General features: G+C 37.3%; 1 protein-coding gene across 1 annotated transcript; it reads left to right on the forward strand.

Moving 5' to 3' along the window:
* Positions 1-5424: 5424 nt before the first annotated feature.
* Positions 5425-16578, forward strand: LOC115966878 (phospholipase A-2-activating protein-like). Its single transcript, XM_031086022.1, has 11 exons — positions 5425-5475; positions 5573-5661; positions 6979-7075; positions 13449-13505; positions 14288-14360; positions 14478-14537; positions 14953-15099; positions 15201-15239; positions 15393-15433; positions 16293-16367; positions 16486-16578. Exons 1-11 carry the CDS (start codon positions 5425-5427, stop codon positions 16576-16578), a joined length of 822 nt encoding a protein of 273 aa, XP_030941882.1.
* The last annotated feature ends 742 nt before the right edge of the window (positions 16579-17320 follow it).

A 17320-nucleotide genomic window follows, 5' to 3' on the forward strand; every position in this document is an offset into this window, starting at 1 on the left:
GCTTGGCCATCCTCACTCTAGAGTTTTATATTATGTTCTTAAGTCTGTATTTTCCTCTCTTTCTTTGTCCATGATTGATGAGGTTTGTTCCTCTTGTGAACATTGTATAAGTGCTAAGATGCACAGACTTCATTTGAATAAATCTTCAATTGTTTCCACTTCAATTCTTGAAATTGTGCATAGTGATGTTTGGGGTCCCTCTCCTATTACTTCCTTACTTGGTTTTAATTACTATGTACTCTTTGTTGATGATTACACTCGGTTCACTTGGCTGTTTTTGCTTAAGTCTAAACATGAAGTTTTGTCTGTCTTTAAGCATTTCAAGACCATGGTTGAAACTCAACATCATTCCAAACTTAAAATTCTCAGAATTGATAATGGTTCTGAATATACTAATGCTGAGTTTCAAGCCTATTGTTCTGCTCAAGGTATTCTCCATCAATCTTCCTATCCTCATACCCCTGAGCAAAATGGAGTATCAGAAAGGAAGCATAGACATGTTGTTGAAACAGGTCTTGCTCTCCTTTATCAGTCCCATCTTCCCCTTAATTTCTGGTCATATGCTTTCACTGCTGCCACTTAAATTATCAATAGGCTTCCTTCATCAGTGTTAAAGTTTCAGTCTCCTTGGGAAAAGCTGTACTCTAAAACACCTTCTGTTCATGCTCTTAAATCCTTTGGGTGTGCTTGCTATCCCTTTCTTAGACCCTATAATAAGAACAAGCTACAACCTAAGTCTACATTGTGTATTTTTCTTGGCTATCCACCTTTGTCTAAAGGGTATATTTGCCTTGATCCTACATCCAACAGAATCTATATTGCTTGCCATATTTTGTTTAATGAAACTCTCTTTCCTTTTGCCACTAATCCCAATCTCACTAATCCTCATGTTCCTTTTTCTTCTTCCTTGTCTGATTGGTTGTCTCATCCTGTCCCTACTTCTCTAGCATCTTCTACATCTGATGCTACTCCTCAAACTTCTTCTTTTTCTTCAGATTCTGAGTTGTTATCTTCTCTCCTTCCCTCATTTCTTTCTTCTTCTTCTCCTATCCCTGTTGTTCCTACTCCTGTTGATACTCCTTCCTAAGTGTCTGCCCCTTCTCCTTCTGTGCTACCAGATTCTGTCCAACCTTTTGTCTCACCTTCCAATCCTGCTCCTCTTGATCTTGTTCCTTCCTCCATAAATACTCATCCTATGGTTACAAGGTCTAAGCATGGAATATATAGGCCTAAAGTTATGCAGGTACAATGTGACTATACTGATGCAGAACCTCCTTCCTTTAAAATTGCTTCCAAACATCCTCAATGGGTGGCTGCCATGGATGCTGAATTCCAGTCTTTACAGAAGCAACAGACTTGGTCCTTGGTTTCTCTTCCTCCTCATAAGAATGTTGTGACTTGCAAATGGGTTTATAAGCTCAAAAGGCATAGTGATGGGTCTGTTGCCAGGTATAAGGCCAGATTAGTGGCTCGGGGCTATCTCCAACAGTATGGATTGGATTATGATGAAACATTCAGTCCAGTTGTCAACCCTGCCACTGTTAGACTCCTTCTTGCCTTAGCTGTACAACATGGTTGGAAATTGAAGCAATTGGATGTTTCCAATGCCTTTCTGCATGGTCTTCTCAAGGAGGAGGTTTTTATGGCTCAACCTCAAGGCTATGTTGATCCTTCTTTTCCTAATCATGTGTGTCTTCTTCACAAAGCTCTTTATGGTCTCAAACAAGCTCCTCGAGCTTGGTTTGAGAGATTTACATCTCAGCTTCTTCATGTGGGGTTCTGTGCTTCAGTTGCTGATGGCAATTTGTTCATCTTGAGGCATCACTCTTTTATTGTGTATTTGTTGCTCTATGTGGATGACATTATAATCACTGGTAATTGCTCTTCCTTTGTCTCTACCATCATCACACTTTTGGGTAGGGAGTTTGATCTTAAAGATCTTGGCTTGCTTCACTACTTTCTTGGCCTCCAGATTGACTACACCTCCTCTGGTTTGTTTGTGCATCAGTCCAAATATGCCTCTGATCTTCTCAAGAAGTTTGGCATGACTGATTGCAAGCCTTGTAAGACCCCATGCTCTCCTAATCATCATCTTCTACCAAATGACAGCACCCTTTTATCTGATCCTAAATCCTATAGGAGCCTTGTTGGAGCATTACAGTACCTCACTTTCACCAGGCCAGACTTATCTTTTGCTGTTCAATAGGCCTGTCAACATATGAGCACACCTACCCAAAATCACCTTCAAGCTGCTAAACGCATCCTGAGGTATCTTCAAGGTTCACTTCATTTTGGGATTGCTTTTACTCCAGGTCCCATCTCCTTATCTGCTTATAGTGATGCAGACTGGGCTGGGGATCCTGTGGATAGAAGATCTATTACTGGTATGGTAGTGTTTTTTGGTAATTCCCCCATTACCTGGTCTGCTAAGAAACAATGCACTGTGTCTCGTTCCTCCACAGAGGCTGAGTATCGTGCATTAGCTTCTACCACTGCTGAGTTGTATTGGCTTCGAATGCTCCTTAGAGACTTTGGCATTTTTCTTCCTCAACCTCCGATTCTTTGGTGTGATAATGTTAGTGCTTTGGCCATTGCCTCCAATCCTGTGTTTCATGCTCGCACAAAGCACATCGAGGTTGACTACCATTTTGTTCGTGAAAAGGTCCTCAGACATGACTTGCTTCTTAAATTCATTTCCACTCATGATCAACTTGCTGATCTGTTTACCAAAGGTCTTTCCTCTCCCCGGTTTCGTTGGCTTACATCCAAACTTATGTGGAAATTCCCCATTCGTTTGAGGGGGGATGATAGTGCAAGCTCAGAATCAAATGTTGAAGGAGAAGAAGCAACTATTCCAACGGCTAGTTCTCAGTCCAAAACGGTGTCGTGTAGTGAAATGGCTAAACACAAAACACGCTTAAAGTCTAACGGTGTCGTTTCTCATTAAACCCAAACGATGTCGTTTAGACTATATCAGTTATTGAAGGCCTGAAGGATCACGCACGTGTATGGTTCTGTTATGGCTCGTGTGAGACGGTTATGAGTCTGTTATACCAGAATCTGTTGAGCTTCTTCTCCTTCCTTCACTGATATACCTGTATATATATTGTATCCATTCACCAGTATGATTATTGAATTGTATTGTTCTCTTTATAGCAATAACATTTGAGCTTTTCAGTTTATTTTTTCCAGTCTCTGTTTTTCATTTCTGTTTTGAGTAACACAGTAACAGTGAGATAGAGAGTGATTTTATCAATTACCTTCCTTGGCTTGCTTCTTTTCCTATGCTTGGTCATTGTTATGATGAATGTATCAATAACATCCTCAGCCTCATAGGCTACGTCCCTGATTTGGTTGACCAACTCCTTCACCAAGCCACTGTCATGCCGCTTCCCTTCAGTATTTTGGAGGAAGACGTTGACCAGAGATAGCTCGTTCTTAAGTAATTTGACTTGATCCTCTACTCCAGCTAGCAAGTTTGATTCTTGGGAAAGCAACTGAGTCAGGTTCTGCAACAGGAAAGTCACAACAGCGTCTGCCATATCTGCTTATTTCGTTTCTTTGTGAGTAAAACACTAGAACTTGTACAAGAATTACAGATTTTTTTTCTTTCTTTGGGGGATAATCCGGAAGGGTGAAGGAAAGTGTTTTATTCATGTTGATTCAATGTCATGTGGACTTCGAAGTTGGAAATGAAGGGTTGGTGTGAAGATGAAAATTCTTGGCAGGAACATTTTGTGGTGCAAATTCATTATGTCTTGTCACCTGTGGGACCAATTTGCTTATGATAGACACGCAATTTGCTATGATTTTGTTTCACAATGGTTGAAAGTTGAAACCAATTGCAGACCCGCGCTAAAAGTAAAGGCACGCTATGAGAATGAAGGAGACACTGACGTTTCTTATTAACTCTTGATTACATTGATATACAATGCTGACAGATTACCAACTAAAAACTAACAACACTAACCTCCTAACTAACTAATCAAATGAGAAGCTCTACCTTCACAATATTTTCACTACAATTTTAAGATAATAAGTTGCTATTGGTTCTAATTTAAACACGCCATTTAATTTATTTTTTTGTTCACTAGTAATAGTTAATAATAACTTGAGGCTTAAGATTTGTTGTTGAAGTGTGGTGAAAATGTTTGGACATAGTATTTTTCCTAATCAAATTGGTACACGTGGTAAACTAACTAACTCTCTCTATACTCTATTGTTTCTCTCCAAAAAAAAAAAAAAAAAACTCTTGTCTATACTCCATACAAAAAATGACACGGTGGAGATCAAAGACTAAGTCTGTGTTTGGATGGGTGGAATATAGGGAGGATGGAAAATATAAGAGGGAAAATGGGGTGGAAAACTCAGTTTTCCATTGTTTGGTAATGGGGAGAAAATCAGAGGAGTGGAAAACCCGGGAGAAACTTTTCTCTCCCGGGCCCACAAAAACTTTCCTCCCAAATCGGAGGAAAATCAATGAGGGAAAACTCCCTCATTGTTATTTTACCGTAATACCCATCCACATAACCTCATTCATACCCTCCACCTACCCAGCTGAAGACTTTTGCCCACCTACCCTCATTCATACCCTTCTCATCTTCTCATCTAGCACACCGTCCAGAGAAGTCCAGGTTCTCCTCTCTTGTTTTTTTTTTTTTTTTTTTTTTTTTTTTTTTTTTCAACGTGATCTATTGTTTCCTGTTGCCTGCCATTGTCCATGTTAATGCCCAGCCAATTCTTTGTAAGGGTGTAATGTTTGGCTGAAACGGGTGAAAAAAAAAAAAAGGGGAAAACGCTGAAATTTGGAAAAAAGAAGAAGATTATAATGTAATTTTTACATTATAATAATAAAAATATAAATATAAATTTATATATATGATGTGGTAAATTTTATATTATTTAATGAGTACAAATAAATCTATTTCTTACATATTATGTAACAAGGGTATAATAGTCAATTTATATAAATTACATTTTTCATCATTCCATTTTTCTCTCCAACCAAACAAAAGAGTTTTCCATCCTCCTACTTTTCCACCCCTCCAACCAAACACATAAGAGGGAAAACTAAATATTTTCCATCTTCCCACTTTTTCATCCCCCACAATTTTCAACCCTCCCACTTTTCCACTCCCCCATCCAAACAAAGCCTAAATGTAACAACTTGTAGCACAGCTCCAGTTCTTGTGAGAAGATGAATGACATGTCATAAATACCCAGTTGGCTACCCGACTTGTAGTTTCTTTTGGTTTCCTTGAAGGTATTGTAGGACGGCCAACAAGGAGGATGAGGAAAAAGACATGTCACTATGTTAATGTGTTTTTCCTTTCTAATTTCCTTTTCACTTTTCCATTTGGAAATCCAGATCATTGCTTGCTTGTGATCTATAATAAATTGTCACTAAACACCCAAATGACACAGATGGTACAAATTATTGTAGATGGAAAAGGCCTCAGTGGCCTTGACCTGAAGGTGATGACTAAAAATAACAGCTTTACTAATAAAATATAGGATTTTCTTTGACTGCTTATTTTTGTTAGTGTTGGAACTAATCATGGTTTTTTCCCAGACTGATCCCGGTGTGCTGATTGTTTATGCTGGATTTGGTTCTCTAATGTTCACAACTTGCATTAGTTTTCTTTTCTATCTCATTCACAGGTATAACTGTTTTTTTTCCCATATACCTGAATTATGATCAATATTCATAATAAAGTTATATTTGGTCATACTGAGTAACTGATCTTGCTATTCTCACTAAAGGTAATTTACGTTCTAGCACCTATTATAACAATCATGTCTTTTGCTTTTACCTTTAAAAAATGACATCTTTAATAATTTTCAAAATTGTTTACTGAGGTTCTGGAGTTAAGAATGGTTATAAAAATTAACAAAGCGTATTTCCAGCATCGGTACTTTTACACTGTATGGGTGCACAAATGTGTCAAATTGCTCATTTTCTTTTCAATTAATAATTTCATTTTGGTTTGACATTGCCATTGTTGAAACCATGATTCCAATTTAATACATACTCATTTGTTCCACTATTTTCTTTCTTGAACATCCAAAAGATTTGGGCCTTACAAGATGGAACTATGATTTTCGTTGGAGGAAAAACTAATCGAGAATTTCCAGAGGAGATGAACCGCTTACTTGATCGGGTTCCAGAAATGGTTGAATTATCTCATTCCAAGGAGCTTGATAAAGTTTAAAATTGCATTTAGATGAAAGATGCAATTTTAAACTTTGAAGTATAGCAGAGAGGTGGCTTGAATACAATTTGACGCCCGGCGCACAACTTAAGGACACCACTCCATCCCAATTGAGCTAAACTTTGGCACAGAAGGTTTAGTGCCCATTATTTCAGAACCAATTTTTATTACTTGGATTCAACTTTCCTTTCCTACTTTATGTAAAAATTAAAATAAAAAAAGACGGAAATCTATTCGAGGAAAAAAAAGGAAATTAATATAACATAATTGAATTCAAACACAGATTAATTATGCTATTCAATATAGTATTGTCCCAGTCTCAAGATTATATCTTCCCCTAAACCAAAACGGATTTATCACCATAGGTCCATAGACAAAAAAAAAAAAAAAAAAAAAAAAAAAAAAAAAAAAAAACAAAAACAAAAACAAAACAGTAAAGGCTTAAACAGCTAGGATGATCAGGGAAGAGAGAAACAATGACCACTCAGGCCAAAGCATAGCACAACAGATCAACTACTTATCTCAATTAGTTGTTGGGAATGGATTCAAAGGTGGATCAACTACTTATCTCAATTACATCCATCCCTCATCGGCAACTATCGAAGCATATTTGCCAATTCTGGATCAGGATGTAAAACTTCTACATCCCTCAAAGCACTCAAGCACCATAGTTCATCCAGGGGCATCATTTTAAAGCTGCAACGCTCGATGACCAAACGTTGTAGCCTTGGCATTGCACCTTTCTCCATAGTCCATTCTGAATCAGTTACTTCTGCCATTTTGAGGACTTCAAGTTGACAAAAACTACTTTCATTGCAATCGAGTGTGAGCCTGCCACATCCAACTACTTTGAGTATCCGAAGGTTGGTAAGGCTGCCTAACACTCCCTAGGAGATGGCGCACAACCTTTTAAATCTAGCAAAGTTGGCACACAACCTTTTAAATCTAGCAAGGTTATCTTTGTTAACTGGAGTGAAATTTTATTTGAGAGAACAATAATAAATTCACAAAGCTTCAAAGTCTGTAGATGACGCAAGGGATGGATGCTTGACAATGACAAAACCACTGAGTCTACGTCTATAATGTTGAAGTGGGTCGTGTGTGTGGCTTGAATTGCCACAAGCCCAAGTCTACCTAAGTCGGTCACTATTGACCGAATTTAACTAGGAATAACAATTCCTAGTAATAGTCGACTTTGACATATATATATATATATATATATTAGGTTTGAGATGTAGTGCAAGCCGTGAGCAATAGTAATGATTCCCAATAACCTAGTAAGTGCAACCGTGTGAGAGAGTCCGAGTGTGATTGGGAATTGGATTTATTGAGAGTGTTCTTCTACACTATTGTATTTTCCCTGATAATAGTGAAATTCCTGCAACTCCGTGGACGTAGGCAAATTGCCGAACCACGTAAATATTGTCTTTTATGTGTGATTATTTTTTCTTTAGCATGTGTTTTCTCTATTTGTTTTTTTTCTCATAGGTTGGGATTTCAGTGTAATTCCCTACAACGGGTATCAGAGCCTAGGATTAGGTTTGAGTGGGAGCAATGGCAGAGGAAGCAGGAAAGGCGTTTGGAATAGAAAAGTTTGATGGCACAGACTTCGCATATTAGAGGATGCAGATTGAAGATTATCTCTATGGGAGGAAATTGCATTTGCCTCTTTTGGGGACAAAACCTGAACTATGAAGGCTGAGGAATGGGCTCTTCTTGATAGACAGGTACTAGGAGTTATCAGGTTAACTCTGTCTAGGTCTGTTGCATACAATGTTGTAAAAGAGAAGACCACAGCAAATCTGATGAAGGCTTTGTCTGGTATGTATGAAAAGTCGTCAGCAAACAATAAGGTGCACTTGATGAAGAAACTATCAATCTGAAAATGGTAGAGAATGCATCAGTAGCACAACATCTGAACGAATTTAACACTATCACAAATCAATTGTCGTTTGTAGAAATTGATTTTGATGATGAGATCCGTGCATTGATCATTTTGGCTTCTTTGCCATACAGTTGGGAGGCAATAGGGATGTCAGTAAGGAATTCTACAGGAAAAGAAAAGCTCAAATACAATAATATACGAGATTTAATTTTGGCTAAGGAGATTCGCAGAAGAGATGCAGGTGAAACCTCAGGATCTAGTTCTGCCCTAAACCTTGAGACAAGAGGTAGAGGTAATATTAGAAATTCAAATCGGGGTAGATCAAAATACAGAAATTCTAATCGGAACAAAAGTAAACCTAGATCAGGCCAACAAATACAATGCTGGAATTGTGGGAAAACAGGTCACTTTAGGAACCAATGCAAAAGCCCTAAGAAGAAGAATGTAGATGATTCTGCTCATGCTATAACAGAAGAGATACAGGATGCATTACTTCTTGTAGTAGACAGTCCACTTGATGATTGGGTTTTGGATTCAAGAGCTTCGTTTCATACCACTCCACAACGAGAAATCATATAGGATTATGTTGCAAGTGATTTTGGTAAGGTGTATTTGGCTGATGGTTCAACCTTGGATGTTGTAGGTATGGGAGACGTCTGAATATTGTTGCCCAAATGGATCTGTTTGGTTACTGGAGAAGGTTTGACATATTCCTGACTTAAGGAGGAATCTGATTTTTCTTGGACAACTTGATGATGAAGGGCATGCAATACTATTTGTTGGTGGTACTTGGAAGGTTACAAAGGGAGCTAGGGTATTGACTCGTGAAAAGAAAACTGGTACTCTGTACATGACCTTATGTCCAAGAGACACAATTACAATTGCTGATGCAAGTACTGTTACAAGTGTATGGCATTGCAGACTTGGTCACATGAGTAAGAAAGTGATGAAGATACTGTTGTCAAAAGGAAAACTGTCAGAATTGAAGTCCATTGCTTTGACATGTGTGAAAGTTGCATCTTAGGAAAGCAGAAAAAAGTGAGCTTCTTGAAAACTGGCAGGACACGGAAGGCTAAAAAATTGGAGTTAGTACACACTGATTTGTGGGGGCCTTCTCTGGTTGCATCCCTTGGAGGTTTAAGGTACTACATCACTTTCATTGATGACTCAAGTAGAAATGTATGATTTTATTTTCTGAAAAATAAATCTGATGTATTTGAAACTTTTAAGAAGTGGAAGGCCATGGTTGAGACAAAAACAGGTTTGAAAGTAAAATGTTTAAGGTCAGATGATGAAGAAGAGTACATAGATCGAGGGCTTAGTGAGTATTGTGCTGCACAGGGAATTAGAATGGAGAAGACCATTCTTGGGACACCACAGTAGAATGGTGTGGTTGAGCGCATGAACAGAACTCTCAATCAGCATGCTAGGAGTATGAGATTGCATACTGGACTACCAAAAACTTTTTGGGCTGATGCTGTTAACACTGCAGCTTACCTGATAAACCGAGGACCATCAGTTCCCATGGAGTTCAGACTTTCTGAGGAGGTTTGGTGTGGTAAAAAGGTAAAGTTTTCACATTTAAAAGTTTTTGGTTGTGTTTCTTATATTCATATTGATTCTGATGCTCGTAGTAAATTTGATGCAAAGTCTAAAATATGTTTTTTCATTGGCTATGGTGATGAGAAATTTGACTATAGGTTTTGGGATGAACAAAATAGGAAAATCATTAGAAATAGAAATGTGATATTTAATGAACACGTTATGTACAAGGACATGTCAACTGTAGTGTCAGATGTTACAGAGATAAATCAAAAGAAATCTGAATTTGTCAACTTAGATGAATTGACTAAAGGTACTGTCCAGAAAAGGGGTGAAGAAGATAAAGAGAATGTAAATTCATAGGTAGATCTAAGTACACCTGTAGCTGAAGTCCGCAGATCTTCTAGGAACATTAGACCTTCACAACGTTATTCACCTACTCCAAATTATCTCTAGTTGACTGATGGTGGTGAGTCAGAATGTTATGATGAAGTCTTGCAAGATGAGAATTCAAGCAAGTAGGAGTTAGCCATGAAGGATAAGATGGATTCCTTGTTGGGGAATCAGACATGGGAACTGACTGAATTGCCAGTAGGAAAGAAGATTTTGCACAACAAGTGGATATACAGAATAAAAAATGAGTATGATGGTAGCAAACGTTACAAGGCCAGATTAGTTGTTAAACGGTTCCAACAGAAGGAGCGCATTGACTACACAGAGATATTTTCTCTAGTTGTGAAGATGTCAACAATCAGACTGTTACTGGGAATGGTGGCTGCAGAAAACTTACATCTTGAGCAGTTAGATGTGAAGACAACATTCCTTCATGATGACTTGGAGGAAGACCTTTACATGATTCAACCAGAAGGGTTCATTGTTCAAGGACAAGAGAATCTAGTTTACAAACTGAGAAAGAGCTTGTATGGCCTAAAACAAGCTCCAAGACAATGGTACAAGAAATCACAGTTTTATGCATAGAATTGGGTTCAAGAGATGTGAAACTGATCACTGTTGCTATGTTAAGTTTTCTGACAATTCTTATATCATATTACTGTTGTATGTGGATGATATGCTTATTGCAGAGTCTAGCATTGAGGAAATTAATAATCTAAAGCAACAATTATCCAAACAATTTGCAATGAAGGATTTGGGAGCTGCAAAGCAAATCCTTGGTATAAAAACCATTAGAGACAAGGCTAATGGTACATTGAAGCTTTCACAGTCAAAGAATGTGAAGAAAGTTCTCAGCAGGTTCAACATAAATGAAGCTAAACCAGTGAGCACACCCTTAGGTAGTTATTTCAAACTAAGTAAAGAATAGTCACCAAAGACAAAGGAAGAAAAGGACCATATGAGCAAGGTGCCCTACGCCTCAGCTATTGGCAACTTGATGTATGTTATGGTGTGTACAAGGCCAGACATTGCATATGCAGTGGGAGTTGTGAGCAGATTCATGAGTAGGCCTGGAAAGCAGCATTGGGAGATAGTCAAGTGGATTCTGAGATATCTGAAGGGTTCATTAGATACATGTCTTTACTTCATAGTTGCAAGTTTGAAACTGCAGGGTTAGGTAGATGCTGATTTTGCTAGTGATATTGATAGTAGAAAGAGTACTACTGGGTTTGTTTTTACTCTGGGTGGTACAGCTATATCATGGGCTTCAAATCTACAAAAGATTGTCACTTTGTCTACTACAGAAGCTGAGTATGTTGCAGCAACTGAAGCTAGAGAGGAGATGATTTGGCTACATAGTTTCTTAGATGAATTGGTTAAGAAGCAGGTGATGGGCATTCTACACAGTGACAGTCAGAGTGCAATCTTTCTTGCCAAAAATTTGGCTTTTCATTCAAAGTCAAAGCACATACAAACAAAATACCACTTTATCCGTTATCTTGTTGAAGATAAGCTGATAATACTTGAGAAGATTTGTGGATCTAAGAACCTGGCAGACATGTTGACTAAGCGTGTCACTATTGAAAAGCTGAAGCTGTGTGCAACTTCAGTTGGCATTCTAGCTTGAGGACAGGACGATGAGTTGCAGGGATGAGGGATTGTGTTATGGAGGATTGTGGTTGATGTTTGGAACTTGTGAGCCCTTAAAGGCTAAGGTGGAGGTGACGAAGGAGTTTGCTCGTGTAGCTTGATCAATTCAAGCCAAGGTGGAGATTTGTTGAAGTGGGCTGTGTGTGTGGCTTGAATTGCCACAAGCCCAAGTCTACCTAAGTCGGTCACTATTGACCGAATTTAACTAGGAATAACAATTCCCAGTAACAGCGGACTTTGACATATATATATATATATATATATATATATATATATTAGGTTTGAGATGTAGTGCAAGCCATGAGCAATAGTAATGATTCCCAATAACCTAGTAAGTGTAGCCGTGTGAGAGAGTCAGGGTGTAATTGGAAATTGGATTTCTTGAGAGTGTTCTTCTACACTATTGTATTTTTCATGATAATAGTGAAATCCCTACAACTCCGTGGACATAGGCAAATTACCGAACCACATAAATATTGTCTATGCATGTGATTGTTTTTTCTTTAGCGTATGTTTTCTCTATTTGTTTTGTTTCTCACAGGCTGGAATTTCGGTGTAATTCCCTACATATAAACCCTCCTGAGGCTGAGGGACGAAATCCTAATTTTCTTAGGTTAGGAAATCTGGCCCTGGCAAAGAGACGCATACCGTTGAGATTTAAATCTATACCAGTTAGGATTTGAAGATTGGGTAAACCCGCTTTATTGTCAGTTCTAGGTAGAGATGTTGGCCCATTTAAGTATAAATATCTCAAATTTTGTAACTTCCATATCCCCTTGGGCAAGCATTTAATTTAAAATTTCTCATATCTAGCGTCTCAAGATTCCAAAGGTTGCATATAGAATTTGGAATGACATGATGCACACCAGAAGAAATGCTCAAGTACCTTAGAAGAACCAGGTTTTCAATCCTTCTTGGGGATGATGCAACAAATGGCCATATTACTAAGCTCTACCACCCGGACCAACTTGTTACTTTACATAGCCATTTCAAGTAGTAGCCTTTGTCAAGAGGACACCCGCGTGCCCCCCCCCCCCCCCCACAAAAAAAAAAGCCCATTACAGAATGAATATTTGAAGACTCACAAGGGTTGGAAGAAATGTATGGATGGTTGGCAAAGTGAATGGAAATTCTACGACATATGCTCATGGGTGAAAGCTTAATATCTGAACAAACCTCAAGAAACTTCTCTTCAGCACTTTCCGATATACAAAGGTCTCGTAAAAGATCATGGATTCGAAATGTTTTGACTCCTCCGTCTAGCATTTTTGTTGCCACTTGAATCAAGCTCCAATCAATAAGTTCCTCCAAGTAGTCTTCGGCAACATCCTCTATATTTCTATTCCCGATTTGTTGAATGAATCCCTCAGCTATCCAAAGTCGGAGAAGTTGCCTCACTAGTATCTCAAAGTCTTCTAGGTAGATACCAAAATATAGAAAGCATGGTTTCAAGCGTTAGGTAAGTGATTGTAGCTTAGAGCCAATATGTCCATGCAACTTGATCCATTCTCAGTCAAATACGAATTGACATGGCCAACATATTTTGATCATGTTCGATGTGTTTTCTCCTTATTGGCCAAAAGACCGCCCAATACCACAATAGCAAGCCGTAAACCATTACACTTTTCACAATTTGTCTCCCTAGAGTTTCAAGTTCTAGAGGATTGATATGTTGCACCTGATTGCTGTTGTATGCTGCTTGATATGAATTGTATTTTCCTTTCTTCCACATCAGGGACGAGTGATGGGCAGACAAAAGTTGTCAGAGAGGGGACAATGGTGTGGCATATGCTTGGAACTTGAGGGAACAGAAGTGGGATAAGGTAATTTACAATTCCATTCTAACAACTATATCAACAGTTAGATTTATGGTTTTATTTGCAATGCAACATTAAGTGGTTGCCTCTCTGGCGCTTGATATACTCTTTCCTTTTCTTCCTTTCTTTTTTGTGGTGTTTCTTAGAATCCTATGCTTTGCAAGTTTGTTCATTTTCTTAAAAATTTTAATCTCTTGTATAGCAGATGACTGTGACAGCAAATTTTTTGTTTTTTTCCCCTCGATTGTGAATAAAAAACTAAGAAGTGGATAGAAAGGTTACAGGTCCAGTTTGCTGTGTGATATTTACAGCCACTGCCTATGTCCCTCTTCACCAAAATTTCCCCCTTATCTCTGACTTAGTTATGGTGTTTGTATTTTCATAACCCATTTACTTAATTTTATGGATGGTAGTGAAGTTTATGGGGAGTCTTTTTAATGCAATCTCTCAGTTGCGGGATTCTAAAAATGTGCTCTATCTAGTAGTCTTGACTTATACTTGTTGAGTGAGGTGTCTTGCACTTTCATGCCAATGGCTTTAAGATTGTCCATATTCCTATTCTACTTATTTGTGTTGAATTCCCCTCTTTTCACACATGTTTAAATTGACATTTGGAACGAGTTTTGAGCTGGACCATTAAAGATTTATGCATTTAATTTTATATATTAGTGCATTTAGTTTGTTTTCCGAGTACCTTTACATTTGCGGTTTTTGTTTGCACTTTAGTTCCCTCTCTCTAATATTTGAATTTTTAAAATTAGTCCTATGTTTTTTTTTTTTTTTTTCAGATTGGTGAAGTTGTTGACGGACCGGATGATAACCTGAGGCGTCCTGTTCTTGATGGGATTGAATATGACTATGGTCAGAATCTTAATTATGTTCTTTGACAACTTTAATATGGTTGACCATTTGTCTATATCATTTATTTATTTTTTGGTAATAAGTAACGATTCAGTCTTTTATTCTGTTGTTACTCAGTATTTGATGTCGATATTGGAGATGGGGAGCCTATTCGTAAGTTGCCCTACAATCGATCAGGTATTTTTTTTCTTGGTCCTGTTTTCCTGTGGTTGATTATAATTGCAATATCTGTTGCTCTTCATTTTCCTTTCCACTTTACACATACACCTGATGGGTCTTGAACCATGACTTCACCCCCCACCTTAGTTTAGTTTTACAAGGGAATGGCACTTGAGCTAGAAGAGTTCACTGGCTTTCCACCTTGTTGCATTATAATTATAATTTTGTGGTCCCAATTTCTCTGAGTATTCTCTCTCTACTCGGTATGATGTTCATGTCTTACTCTAGTATCAAATAAATGAAGGCACTCATCTCCCTTGATGATATTAGGCCTCAATTGTTGTTTGTTTAACTTACTACATCATTGACATCTAATGAATCATGAATGTAATTGTTAATTCAAAAAACAATGACATAAAATTTGATATTTCAGATAATCCTTATGCTACTGCTGACAAATGGCTTCTCAAGGAGAATCTACCTCTTTCCTATCGACAACAAATTGTAGAGTTTATACTCCAAAATTCTGGACAAAAGGACTTCACCCTGGATTCATCATTTCGTGATCCCTTTACTGGCTGTAAGTACAATATTTTTATGGAACTATGACATGAACATTTGAGATAATTGATGTAGTCGCTTCCTTTTTGCTTGTCTAATGTTTTCTGTTTTTCATTTCAGCTAGTGCTTATATACCTGGAGCAACTTCCAGTATGTCTGGTACGTATTTATATTAGTTAAAAATTAAAAATTGTTGTTACTGTATTTTACTTTCTCTTGCATATGCTAATATGTATTGAATGCCTGACTTACTTCACAACCTCCAATATAAGACTATGGCTCTAATGTTTTTTCATATTCTTGTTTATATAGCAGCTGTTTCAGCAAAACCCACTTTCAAGCACATTCCTAAGGTATGCTGTTACAGTGTAGTGTTAATAGGTTTGGATATATCAGTCAAGGGGTTTAAGATGCATTTCTAGGAATTGCATGTCCATTCTTAGGGAACTTGTAAAAAAGTATATATTGAGTGATTGTAAAAGCTCATGTATTATATTTTATTTGTTTCACATGAAACATTACCTAGTGAATGCAATGTACTTTTTTAGAATTTTTTTCTGCAATCCTCCAGCCAAAAGAGGCTCTTTGGCTTCCCTACTTGACTATTATGGCTCTACTCCATTATGGTTGGGATTGACACCTTTTCACTTAGAGTTGTAGACTGATTTTTTAATTACTTCTAGGTTTTTATTTTCCTCTTAAATAATTATATGTTTATTACTCTTTTTATTGTATTTCTATTAGAATGTTATGCTTGTATTTATACCCTCTGGTATTTTATGAAACTTTTATCTTTGGTATTGATTCTCAGTTGTACGAGGGAATTATGAGGGTTTTTTTTTTTTCTTTTTCTTTTTTGGTTGTCTATAGAAGTTTCTCACTGTGCTGATTGTGTTTTCATTCTTTCAAACATTTTTTTCGCTGTTCGTTGTTTGGTAGATATGTAATGTAATTGGGCTCTATGGCTGTTTTGAGGCGAGTTTTACCCCCTTGAGCATTTTGGGCTGTGTATTTTGATATTCAATTTCTGTATTCCAAGACTATATCTCTATAGGGGTCGTTGTTTTGAGTATCTGGTATATTGCTGGTTGGGTTCGTCAATTGGGTGACTTTAAAAGATGCATGCTCCTTCTTTACATCTCTTAAGTACTTTGGTGTCTCTTTTCACCCCGTCATTTACTTGTCATTCTTTGTCTATCATTTTGTTTCCAGAAAGGAGTACTTGTTTTTGATGTGGCACAGTTTGATGGGATCCTCAAAAAGCTTACAGAGTCTAACAATGACAAAGTAAATTCTACTTTGTCAGGAAAAGGAGAACTTATCTTTGACTGGGCTCCTGATTAATTTCTACTCTACAACGAAGTAAAGTCCTGATTAACTTGGATTTATTGACAATCTGTTGTAGGAAAATAAAAATTTATCATTGACAGAGCTTGAGTTTTCCAGACTTGGTGCCATTATTAAAGTTCTGAAGGACACGTCATTATTAAAGTTCTGAAGGACACGTCACACTATCATAGTAGTAAATTAGCAGATGTTGATATAGCTTTGTTACTGAAATTGCTAAATTCATGGCCTCTGCCAATGATATTTCCAGGTTAGCATGCCAAAATTCTCAGGCTTCTGCATAAATTATAGGATTCTGGATTCCCATTAATATCATATTTGTAATTTAAAACTTAGTAAGGAGCTTTCTAAATGATATTAATGGCCGTTCTCTGGTTCTTATTTACCTACCAATAAAGGTTTTCTTAGATCTGTTTTAATCTTTTCCCAATATATCTTAATGTCTCCCAGAGACGACATTTCTCTTAATGAATTATTTGATGCCTGAATTATCTGATGTATATGGGTATTCCTGTTTTGTTCTTAGAACATCTGTTACTTATCAATAAAAAGATCTTTTCAATTTTATGATGTTTAAGCTTTGAAGTGCCATGGAATTTACTTTTGTATAAGAATTAAAGAGGTCCCCTTGGGGCCAAAACTTATATGTATATTACAGAGCTCTATGCTTGATGCAAGACAGTCTGGGCTTCACCACCTATAGCAGCTTGAAATCCATAGGCTTCACATCCTTGGGGTTGCTTGGAATCACCAACAAGCAGACAAAGAAATTTCTCACAAAGAAAATTTTATTCAATAATATAAAAAAAAAAACCACCTTTATCATTTTTATAGTGCTTCTACGATTACAAAAGTTTACATCCCATAAAACTCTCAACTAAAAAATAATCTGA

Source organism: Quercus lobata, chromosome 11 (genome assembly GCF_001633185.2).
Source record: "Quercus lobata isolate SW786 chromosome 11, ValleyOak3.0 Primary Assembly, whole genome shotgun sequence".
Classification (NCBI taxonomy): domain Eukaryota; kingdom Viridiplantae; phylum Streptophyta; class Magnoliopsida; order Fagales; family Fagaceae; genus Quercus; species Quercus lobata.